Source organism: Anopheles merus, chromosome 3R (genome assembly GCF_017562075.2).
Source record: "Anopheles merus strain MAF chromosome 3R, AmerM5.1, whole genome shotgun sequence".
NCBI lineage: Eukaryota > Metazoa > Arthropoda > Insecta > Diptera > Culicidae > Anopheles > Anopheles merus.
Window position 1 is genome coordinate 42,447,571 of NC_054084.1, and position 12,063 is coordinate 42,459,633.

The window sequence follows — 12,063 nt, forward strand, 5'->3', positions numbered from 1 at the left end:
CTGTGCCGTCCAACGATTAGAGCGAGCGTAAATGATGGTCAAGGGATTTCGGTCGAATCGGTCGGTTTTTGGTTTGCTTTCGAGCTTTCGAGTTTGTTTCTAGTTTTTTGGCATGAGCTATATTTAACTCTTACTCGTAGGTCGGATTTCGAGAACCGAGCACCCCTGTTTGTTGTTGTTGTGGCGGTGGTGTCTGTCTCTACTTTTACAAACGGTTACGGTCTGTCTATTAGTAGTACGTTTCCTCTCGCTCGCTCGATGGCCGAGAAGAGTGGTGTGGCCATTTATAAAACATAAAACGATTGCGGCGATTGCATATTACTGCTACAAATGAGAATATTTTTAGAGCAAGCAAGCAAGCACAAGGGGCCATCGGTGATGCGGTGTTACGAATGCTGGGAGGAAAAGTGTTTTTTTTTGTTTGTCTATTTATTTAGTGTACATATGCGTCGTGTAATCTTATGCACAATTAATTTGCTCACCGTAGCCTTGACTAATCTTTTTTTCCCATTCCTTCATTGCAGATTAAACTTGTACAAACTAAGATAATCGCGTGGTGAAAGAAGAAACGCAGTTTTGGTGTCCAATCGGTCGAACTACCGAACCGATACAACTTGCATTAGTATCGCTTCCAAGATACAGGTTCCAGGCTACAGGTTCCGCCCAGTCATAGGCTGCGTGTGCGTGCTGGTGTTGTTGCATCGACACAGCCTCCCGTGATCGATACCCGATCCCGGGCCTGCCAACCGACCAGCCCATCTCTCTACCCAGCAGTATTTGTGGCAAAGTGATTCCGCTCCGTTAGCGAGCGACCGTTGATTGATTCTGTAAGGCGCGCAGCGATCGTTTTTCTCCTTCCGCTGGCAGCGAAGGAAGAAAACAATTGCCGTGTACTGTTTGTTCTGGTAGGTAACATTGACATATCATTATGATTGTGCACTGGATGTTTATTCATTGCGTTAATTTGTTTTTCTTTTGTTCCAGGTGTCGCGTGTTACGTGCATCAACCCGAGGGGCGCATTTGTTGCGTCCTAAGCAGAAGTGACATTTGCTCTTCGTTGTCAACGCTGGTGAAGCTGTTTTCGCCGTGGTGAATTATCGGCTAAAAGTATATCAGTGTGTGTGTGTGATTCGGAACTGATCACTGCGTGTACTAGATTTGTTCTCCGCGTAGCCAACGTTGGTCATCATTAGCAGCATGATGAACAACAGCAGCGGCGATGAGCAGGTCGAGTGTCCACTGTGCATGGAGCCGCTAGAGGTGGACGATCTGAATTTCTACCCCTGTACCTGTGGATATCAGGTAATGTGGATGGAGCTGCTACTTCTGCCCCCGCTACATCATCGGTATTAATGTCGCATTTCGATTTTATTCTTCCCGCCCAACACGCGCCCAGATCTGTCGCTTTTGCTGGCACCGGATCCGCACGGACGAAAACGAGCTGTGCCCGGCGTGCCGGAAGGCGTACCCGGAAAACCCGGCCGACTTTACGCCCCTGTCGCAGGAGCAGATTGCGGCGTTCAAGGCGGAGAAGCGGCAGCGGGACCAGCAGCGGAGAGCGAAGATTTCCGAAAACCGCAAACACCTGGCGAACGTGCGGGTGGTGCAGAAGAACCTGGTGTTTGTCGTGGGGCTGCCGCCCAGATTGGCCGATCCGGAGGTCAGTGTGTGTGTGTGCGCAGTGGTGTTGTGAACACACAATTGCGTGCGTGATATTCATTGCGAAGGTCGCTTCATTCGTTTGGTTTGCCTTTGTAGATTCTGAAGAAACATGAATACTTCGGAAAGTATGGTAAGATCCATAAAGTGGTCATCAACCCTAGTACAACGTATGCCGGTGTGCAGGTATAGTTTGGAGGATCGTAGAATAATGGGGCTCGTGATTAATTGTAATTTAACTTTTGTAATTTAACACACAGGGTCCCTCGGCGTCGGCGTACGTGACGTACATCAATAACAACGACGCACTGAGGGCGATCCAAAGCGTTAACAACATCATGATCGATGGTCGACTGATAAAGACGAGCTTAGGTACGACGAAGTACTGTAGCCACTTTATGAAAAACCAAACTTGTCCCAAGCCGGACTGCATGTACTTGCACGAGCTCGGCGACCAGGAGGCTAGCTTTACGAAGGAGGTTAGTGTCGGTTGAGCAGCCGGGCTTTTAACGCTCGCCCGATCAGCGATGCTCATTGTTTGACTCTATTTTTCTTCTTCTCCCCGACACCTAGGAGATGCACCAAGGGAAGCATCAAGAGTACGAGAAGCGGCTGCACGATGCCATGCAGGCGCAGTTAGGTCTGACGTCTGCAGCAGGAGGGCATGGCAGCAACGGCAGTGGTAGTGCGGCGGCGACGGCGGCGACGGTGGCGTCCTCTGGTGGTGGTACCGCCACCGCGGCCCCGACCGCCGGCCTGGTGTCGTCGACGGCGGCGGCAGTGGTGGCGGCGTCGGCGACGACGGCAGCGGCGGCTGTTGCGGCGGGAACAACTGCAGGTGCGTCCTCCTCGCTGGTGGTAAATGGCGGCAGTGCGGGTAGTGCGGGTAGTGGTGGTGGTAGTGGTGAGAGTGGTGTGCCCAGGTCCGGCGGCAGCAGCAGCAACAGCAGCAGCACCAGCAGCAGTAACGGCGGCAGCATCGGCGGCAAAGGGACCAGCAAAACTTCGTCCGGCAGTGATATCAAACAGATTAGCGACATTACCAATGGACCGATACCGAGCAAAGAAGCGTGGCCCAGCTTATCGACGACGCCGGTTGGCGGCAGCGCGCACGGCGGCGGAAGTAGCAATAAGGAGAATAAGCTTAACGGTAAAACAGGTGTGTGTGAATTAACCTCCCAACGCGGGGCGCGGCTAAGAATTTTCTCCATTCATCAACTGCAAGTGTGACCCACAAGTGAGAAGAGTGCGCTCTATCGATCTATCCCGGGCGTAATGTCTCGCGACGACTCTTCGTTCAGTGACACGACTTCGTCCTAACAATAATATTCCTTCCCCGAATCGTACAACGTTTTAACGACTAGTGATTTTCTTGTTATATAACAGTTTAAGCACTCTGGTCATGGATTGGCGTCGGGTTTGGAGCCGATCAAAACCAACAGCAGAAGATTTGTACGCTGTATGCTTTCCCCTCGCCCGTATCGTTTGTGCGTGTGGTGCACAAGTAAAATGGAAGTGCTGGTGTTGAATGACGTAATTGTGAAATGATTGGTGGTGTTGGATGACTTCATTGTGATATTTTACTGACTGTGTTGGCAATGCTCATTGCATGCGATTTTTTCTATTTATTTTTGGATACATAGCGATTTGTTAATTGGCATCATGAGACAAATCGATATTTACGTTGTTTTTCGGTGTCGTTCGGTGTCGATTTTGCTAAATGTTCGTTTATTATTTTCTGAACAAGCCTGTTTTGCAAAGAGTAATTTTTTTTTTTGGTAATTTTATCTACGATTTCGACTGTATCGGTGTCGGTGAATCTACAACGAAATGTGTCTTTGTGTGTGTGTGTGTGTGTGTGTGTGTTTGTGTTAAAAGAGGAAGAAGGATACACTGTTTGGCACTGTTTTTAACGATCTACCTACCTACCTACCTACCCCACCACCTTGATATTATTCTGCACCAAAGTGCTATACTTTTACTAAGCTACCGAAACCCACCCTTTAACCTCATACTTAAGCTACCAGTGCTAGAGTTAATTGGTATTTTGCTCTATTCTTATTGGTTCTAGCAGTTAATGGGAATAGCGCCGGCAACAAGGAAAACTCGAACCGAAGCGACCGAAAGCACGAAACGAAATCTCGCTCGAAAGGAGGCAAAAACAAGCAGCAACAGCAGCAACAGCAGCAACAACACAACAACAAAAATAGTCACGACAATTCCAGTAATCATAAAGATAGTACAAGCAACGTGACTAGTGCCAACGGTGTTGTTGCTGCTGCGAAGGGAGGTAGTGCGGCGTTGGTAAACGGCAAAGGAAGCAAGGCTTCGAACGGAAAGCAGCAGCAACGAAACGGTGCTAACAACGCCCCAGAAGCTCACGAGCATGCGATTGTGAACGGTAACAGCAAGGAGGCACAGAACAATAGCAAAAACCTGAAGCAGCAGCAGCGCGAACGCGAACGAGAACAGCGAGAGCAGCAATCCCTGCTCAAGGGTAGCAGTGATAGCGGCGAGCAGCAGCAACTGCAGCAGCAGCAGCAGAAACAGCAGCAACCACCACAGAGCAAAAAGCGAGAAGCTAACGGCACCAGCAATGGCCCCACGGCGACCAGCATTAGCAATGGGAACGCAAATGGAAACGGCCATATTATCAATAATGATCTGGACGATGACGATGACGAGCTGGACTTTGAGGATCTGGACAATGACGCACTGTCGTCGGACAATGATGGCAAAACGGATTCGCCTTCGTTAAGGTATGTCGTCCTGGGGTGGATCACGATGCGAGGGCTTGTGGATATGAGAAAACGAAATTTATATTATGTCTTACGTGTGTGTTAATTAATGTTTTTCTTCTATTTTTTTTGCAGTAGTTCGGCTTCCTCCCGGAACGGAGTGGACAGTGAGACGGCTAGTGGTAAGAGCACCCCCGGTGCGTTTGTCGATACGCTTAACAATGGTGACAGCAATGTGATAGACGCTGGTGCATCCGTTGGTGACGCTGTCGCCAGTAAGACCGACGCATGTGAAACGAATGCCATACCAGCCGCCACCGATGGGGACGCCGCGGATTCGAACCGCAGCTCCTCGTCGCCATCGTCGAGCTCGTCGATGGGCGATGAAAAGGCGGACAGCGAAAGTACTGCCCCGGTCGCCTCCTCATCCTCGACTACAACCTCGTTGTACGGTGGGCTGGACGATGGTACGGACACCACCGCGGCCGTGATCAGTGCGACGATGGGCAAACTGTCCGTCACTGACACGACCGCCAGCAACGGTGGTATCATGAATCACAAGTTTGCCAACGAACTGATCGACCTGAGCGCGCGCTACGGTAAGCTGGAAAGCATACTGGACGACAATAGCAGCTTCTTCTCGTACAACACGTTCGATCCGTACGGCAAGCCGAGTGCGGCTGGCAGCACGGACCTGGGCGTGGACAGTGGTAGCGGTAATCAGAGCGTTGGTTTGACCTCTTCGCAACTTCCCGATCTCTTGAGCGGTACAAACGACACAAACGAACAGCACGCAAAGGAGCTGTTGAAAAACATGGGAAATCTTCAGCAGCAGCAGCAGCAGCATCAGCAACACCACCAGCTTCAGCAGCATCAGCATCAGCAGCACCTTCTGCAGCAAGTCGCCCGCTTCCAGCAGCAGCTCTCTGCCGGGCTTATCGGCAACGGTGATAGTAGCATGATTGGCGGTGCGAGCGATGAGCTCGACCCAGCCCTCACCAAATGCTTACTGCGGCAGAAGTACATGGTGGAGGATCAGCAGGAGGAGTGGCTTCGTCTGCACCAGCAGCAACAGCAGCAGCAACAGCAACAGCAACTGCAGCAGCAACAGCAACAGGAGCAACAGAAACGCAACCACCTGAACAATGGACTGAATGGACTACCGCCATTCCATAATTTTAACGGTAAGGAAACGATTTCAAGCGATGATGCCTGTCATGCGGGCTGTATTTAATTTATGTGATGTAATATTCTTCTCTATCTTTGTATTTGTTGATGCAGAATTTGGTACGAATGATTTCTGGCACAAAACATATGCTATGCGAAACAACTTCCTAAGCCAGCAGCAACAGCAGCAACAGCAGCAGCAACAACACCAGCAACAGCAAAGGCTACACACAGACATGAGCCAGATGTACGGAAATGCAAATATGTCCAAGTTGAACAAGTTCTTCGACTTCCACAAAAACCAGCAACAACAGCAGCAGCAGCAGCAGTTTTTACTCAATGGACAAAATTCACTCCCGCAGCAGACGCTTGACATGAACTTGCTAGCGCTGGAAAACAGCCGTTTGAACAACCATTTCCTTGATCAACACAACGAAAGTAAGTGCTTAGCGCGTCGATCGGTGCAACACAGTTACGTTGACGATAGAGTTTGTCTATTTGCAGATTTGCTAAGCTCCCAGCAGCTACACAAGCAGCGGCTGCTCAACCTTGGCGCTCACAATCCGCTCCTGAACGGTGGAGATCGTTCCATGCCGCAGCACAAGGCATCTGTAGCGGCAGCAGCAGCAGCTGCTGCTTCGCAGTCGCAACAGTCGGGCAGCAGAACCCAATCGCAGCCGCAGTCACAGTATCCCCAAAACCCGACCGCCGACGATGACCTTGGGTTCGATCCGTTCCTGGAAACCCAGAAGGCACTGGCCGAGCTGATGAACGATGAAATGAATCAGCAACAGCTGCCTCAGAGCGGCTCGAACCACAGTAAGGTGCTAGAGAATGTTCAGCAGCAGCAGCAGCAGCAACAGCAGCAACAACAGCAACAACAGCAGCAGCAACACCAGCAACAGCATCAACAACAGCAACGTACCCGCATGCCACCGCCTGGCTTCAACCACATGAACGCTTTCGGCTTTGGTGTACCACGGGCACAAGGTATGTGAGAAGCACGTGTTTTCTCTGCACACGTGGGAATAGTGTTACTAATAATCGCTACGGTATCATTTGCAGGCAGCAAAATTCTACCCTTCATGAACGGTGGTATGCAAATGCCGAATGGACAGCAGCCGCAGCAGCCACCGCAGAACGGCAACTGGAATCAGCAGGTGCAGCAACCCTTCCTAGGATATCAGCAAAATGAGCACATGGCTCAGCCGCAGAACGGACTCAACAAAGCAGGTAAGCATTGGGAAACCGGCGTTCTAAATCTTTTTGCAATTTCTCTAATGATAATTTCGGGTTTCATCTTGCAAACACAGCGTATGGCAATAATCTCACCGACTGGACGTCGATGGACCCGGCCATCGTTTCTTACCGTCAGTTCTCATTTATGAACGGACCAAACCAACCAGCCGGGGGTGATCTGTTTCTGAACGCTCAGCAACAGCAGCAACAGCAGCAGCAGATGAATCAGCAGCAAAATCTTCAACCTGGACAAGGTATTTGGTTTGCTAACATTCCGCGAAGAGAGAAAGTCCTCGTTGCTAATGTGCTCAATTTTCGTTCCACTACGTGGGCGCTTTTCATTAGGTTTCGGACACCATGGTCTCAACTTGCAGTCGAACCTGATGGGTCAACAGCAACAGCAGCAGCAACAACAACAACAAGCAAATCCACAGGTAGGACCCAAAACACGGAAATCTCAAAACAAGGCTCAATATTTTAAGCAAAAGCTGCCACTTTCGAAACAGAAGCTATCGCGCAACGAACGAATACAGCAACCGAAACGGTCAAGCAATTAGAACTTTTTTATATCAAGAAGTGCCAGTGAACTTTTTCAAACATAAATTAAACCTTTGCTATGTATAAGAAGATCTCACTCATTGTACTGGCCAGTATGAAGGATTACCACCGCCTTAAAAAAAACTGAGACAACTGTGTAACTATGATAATTTATTAAATGTATTTACTTTCAGCTTAACTTTTCTCATGTCAACATCATCAACAACGAGCGAAACGTTTTCATGTACGAAGTAGCCAACTGCGGTTTCCCGAACGGCTTCGACAAGTACTCGATCCCGATGCCACCGGGCTTTCAGAACAACGTCCCAGGCAACAACAAGCAGAAAACCGAATGCATCAACTAAGCATATGGCATGGCAGCATAATACAGACAAACGTAAACTCAACAAACACAACACAAGTAATCACATATTTCCGATTGACGCCGATGCTGAGCGCATGGGACAGCGCTAAGCAAGCATCATCATCATCAGAACGGTGCAGCGCAAACAAAATAACAAAAAAACTACTATGTCAGCTACCCGCCGCGCTTGGTTTGGTGCGCCTTCTTCCACTTCCCGAACACAGTGAGGCGCGCCCGGACGCTAATGCGACCAAAACAAAACATTCTTCGATGGTGTTTCCTCGTGCACAAATTCACTTCGCATGTGATGAGATGTGGTGTCGTCGAGAGCTAGCATAGGAGAGCAAGCGAGAGTGTGCAGTAAGTACTCTAGTCTACTACCTTCGTTTATTATTTTTTTGTAAGTGCGTCAAAAATGAAACATGGATATATTGCGACATAAAAGCCAGAGCACAGAACACAGAATTTTCATTAACTCATCCCACAGTGACATTATGATCAGTTTACAGCGGTTTGCCTACTGCAGTGTACGTGTTAAAGAAATGCGCCTAAAAATGGCCTGTCCCTACCCGAATTGGAAAAAAAATCCGATGAAAGTGGTAGTAGATGATGGATACGCGTGCAATGGTGTGGTATGTTGCGTTCGAGAACGCCGTAATTGCGAAATACATAAATGTACTAGAAAAGTTAATAGCCTTACACTCTACTATCCGTGTTTTATCGTTGGAGGTTTTTTTTTGGTACGAAGGACAAACTGGTTCCATCGATTTTGATCGGCATTTGAGATGGTTCAAAAAGAACAAAAAAAATCCCTTTCGATGAAACGCCGATGACTAGTGTGAGGCAAAGAGTGGAAAGCTTTGGGACAAAACTCGAGGACGTATCAGGATGTAGGGAAAAGCAAATTAAGATTTCAGTCGGTGATTCCGGAACTGGGTAGAAGTGATCTTAATGGTATGACGGTGTCTCCCTTGCGAAGGCAGGGATACACTCGATCAGATTGCTGGATGGCGGTTTGGTTGGTTTGTGGTTGCTGCCATACCCCGTATTATACACACATTTTGTGGGAGCTGTGAAACACATAGCCAATCGCTATAGGATGTGCTGTTATACGGACGTGTTATGTTGGAAACCATGATTCTAGTCAATCCGCCTCCAGCCCATTGAAGATTGAACAAAAAAGCAGGTCGATGATATAGCTGGTGAGACTGTTCACGGTATACTCTCTCAGCAGTTGTATCGTTGAAGGGTGCTGTTTGGGATGCATACAGATATACACTCAAGGAGCTAGATTGAATAGGTTCTTTCATGCAAATAAACAAAACAAATACCAGAAAATAATGAAGAAGCAGACCCTTTCCTAATGTCTGATACACTGTTTTTCAGTTTCAGTTTCTAGTGTGAACAGTATTATTCAAGAATCACAAGAGGTTTTTTCAGCAGCCCAGCTATTACAAATAATGACAGCTGTTGTAAAACATCTTGCAAGTTTTGAATTATGCTGTTCAAATTGAAAACTGACCCGGAAAACAGTGCAATATGAAGCGAAATTATTATGGGCCATTCGGCCAATAGAGCAGCAGAGAGTAAACCAAGAAACTAGACTATTACAAAAGTATCGATCGGCACACATATAATATTGATCGGTTGGAGGTAGCTTACTTGACATCTTGCCATATGCGCTGGACACATGTGGACACACAACAGCACACCAACGAAGCATTTTTTTTCACTCTTTTGGTTCGCTATTATTACACCTAGAAGAACTTTTTGTTCCTTTTTACTGTCGTAAATCGATCGTAATTTTAATCAATTTGGATACACATGATAAAGTATGCATAATGAGTTTTTATAGCGGTTACAAATCCTGGATTGGGATGTTTTCACAGCGCAGCACTGTAAGGGTGCTTAATTTGGTCGAACGCGAAGAAGCAGTAGGTGCGCAATCGGAAATGTGATGATGAAAATTATATTACTATTTCACAATTATTATTGGTTATTATTGATTACTGAATTTATATTACAAACATGGCCCTTCTCCCTAGTATCACAATGGGGGGAAATTGTAAGATCCTGATGGGTAAAATCATATTATGCAATATACACATATATATATAGTTATATATAGTTATACAACAAAAAGCTCCACAATCGAGAATTGCTGCGGTATGTTGAGGAAAACTGCGGGGGACATGATAATGATCGATCATTGTTTTTTAATATCGTTTTGCTGCAACAATCCATGATACAAGTAGTCAGCAACAGAGAGCAACAACACTTTGGACGATCAGGAAAGCAAAAGCGCATGATGCTTCAAAAGAAAGGTGTGTATTTTACTGCTTTGCAATGACCGACAACGCTGTCAGCTGAACGCAACGTGTGCGATCGTGTGTGAGAAGAAATAGATTCGATCGGCGTCAATTGCAAACGTTAAGGGTGCATCGAATACGCGACGAACCTTATCTGCATCTCTATTACGTTAGTACCTTCCCCTTGCACACATATATAGGTTTGCAAAATCTGACGGCTGTTGGGATTATTTGAACGGTCACTTCCTCCTTTCCCCCGTTTCGACGAACGGAGTCGTATGCTTTATTGCCCTGAAAAACTTAAACCTTCGCTGCGTTGATCGCATTGGCGGTTAGGTATTGAGGTTCTGAAAAGGAAAGATGTTTTCTAAAGAATGAAACTGTCTTTTATCTGGATGTGTGTTGCTCCTGTTTACTATCTGCTGGATTTGTAAACGACCCCATGTGTCTTGATCCATGGAAGCGTTCTGCAGCGAACAAATCTAACCTTGATGTTATACCTTTGCCTTGTCAATGGTGAACAGCCTGTGCAAACGGATCGATAGACCACAATTGAGAAGTCCCCCGTGTACCCGTACGGAAAGAGAAATGTTGCAACGTTGCTGATATATTGAAACATAACGTAACGTGATTGTACAATACCTGCTGCTGTTAAGAGCTGTTATAACAGATGCAAAAGTACATACACAAGAGCACATACGCACCAGGCTGTGCTGTGCTGAAACAAAACTGCTAAAGCTGATGCTGCTAATGAACACGATATATAGACGACGATAAACCTACTGTCTACTGCTACCACTTACTACTACTGCTACCACAACTACTCCACACTATTATGTGCGAAACTCGATGTACGAAACACAGAAACAGTCGCTCCCGCGGTCGATAAAGATGCATTTTTAAAAGGAAGTCGCATCGCAAACATGAGACAAGAGAGAAAGAGAGAAAGGTATAGAGAGAGAATGAACCAGGAGAAAACACAGAGGAAACTCAACACAAATTGTAGCAAATTAAACACACGCATCGCCGGAGAGTAGCTAAATGTAATCGTAATCGTAACAGAAAACATTTTGTGTGGAGATCACACAACTCGCGGGGTTAAAGAGAAGCCTCGCGTGGGCGTGTGTGCTAGGTGTGTGTTGGTGTGTAGGAAGAGCGGAAAGAAGAGGAAGCTCTAGGGCGTCGAACAGCGCAAGAGAAAGGTGAAGAAAAGACGATATAAACCGAAACATAAGGAAGAGAATATAATACAAAAGAATTAAAAAAAAATGCAAAATTGAAAATATTATGGAACAAACCCATAAAATATACTTAAAATTTGAAAAAAAAGCAAGTGATTTGGAAATTTGTCCTTGGTGTTATGTATGGATTGAGAAATGAGCGATAATTGAACGAGGATGCAATTTGGGCATTGGAAAGGGTAAGTGTATTTAATATGTAGCATTGAAATGTGTTCTTAACACTGGTCTGTTGGATCCACCTCTCCTTATCCTCTTAGCACGAACTGATCTACGATTTATCAGTTTTCGTCCACATCAATCCATTATACAGTAAGCCTGTACGAGGTCATCATGACCACGTAGATTTTTAGGCCAAGGAGCAGAGGACAAAGTGTTCGCGAAATACCAACAGATAGAGGTGAGTATTGCTTTATTTTCTTTAGATAATTGTGATAGCGATACCATGAAAAAGTATTAAACTTAAGTATATGTATGAGCTCACTTTAACCCTTTGAAGTCCATAAGCTAGGTCTAAATAAGCAAATACAACCACATTTTAACATAACTACAAAAAAAAACATAGTAAGGTGTGTGGGTTTTCTATAATTTCATGGGATTATGATTATTTATGATATTTATTTTTATTTATGATATAAATAAAAAAAATATGATAATTCATTACAAAATTAATGCCAAAACATGCCTTCATTTCTTCCAAGTTAACTATAAAATGTCGTTCATTTTATAGACCGTATTTAAGCGTGTAACCTCCATGAAAATGTCCGTGAACAACAACACATACCATGGCGGTCAGAAAATGTAGGGGAAA

At 46.1% G+C, this 12,063-nt stretch overlaps 1 protein-coding gene across 5 annotated transcripts in view; it reads left to right on the forward strand.

Annotated features, from left to right (window-relative positions):
* The window catches only part of LOC121597343 (myb-like protein Q), a 28,505-nt gene extending 17,241 nt beyond the window's left edge, over nucleotides 1-11,264 (forward strand). For 3 of the 5 annotated variants that reach the window (XM_041923043.1, XM_041923042.1, XM_041923044.1), the window contains exons 2-15: nucleotides 525-905; nucleotides 985-1,303; nucleotides 1,398-1,661; nucleotides 1,760-1,846; nucleotides 1,921-2,139; nucleotides 2,234-2,498; nucleotides 3,732-4,419; nucleotides 4,534-5,582; nucleotides 5,680-6,003; nucleotides 6,070-6,555; nucleotides 6,631-6,798; nucleotides 6,879-7,058; nucleotides 7,150-7,238; nucleotides 7,536-11,264. In XM_041923043.1, coding sequence (XP_041778977.1) covers nucleotides 1,199-1,303; nucleotides 1,398-1,661; nucleotides 1,760-1,846; nucleotides 1,921-2,139; nucleotides 2,234-2,498; nucleotides 3,732-4,419; nucleotides 4,534-5,582; nucleotides 5,680-6,003; nucleotides 6,070-6,555; nucleotides 6,631-6,798; nucleotides 6,879-7,058; nucleotides 7,150-7,238; nucleotides 7,536-7,706 — 4,095 coding nt within the window. In that variant the 5' untranslated portion in view covers nucleotides 525-905; nucleotides 985-1,198 and the 3' untranslated portion in view covers nucleotides 7,707-11,264. The remainder of the gene's footprint in view (nucleotides 1-524; nucleotides 906-984; nucleotides 1,304-1,397; nucleotides 1,662-1,759; nucleotides 1,847-1,920; nucleotides 2,140-2,233; nucleotides 2,499-3,731; nucleotides 4,420-4,533; nucleotides 5,583-5,679; nucleotides 6,004-6,069; nucleotides 6,556-6,630; nucleotides 6,799-6,878; nucleotides 7,059-7,149; nucleotides 7,239-7,535) is intronic. The other 2 variants (XM_041923046.1, XM_041923045.1) reach the window with 2 other exon arrangements.
* The last annotated feature ends 799 nt before the right edge of the window (nucleotides 11,265-12,063 follow it).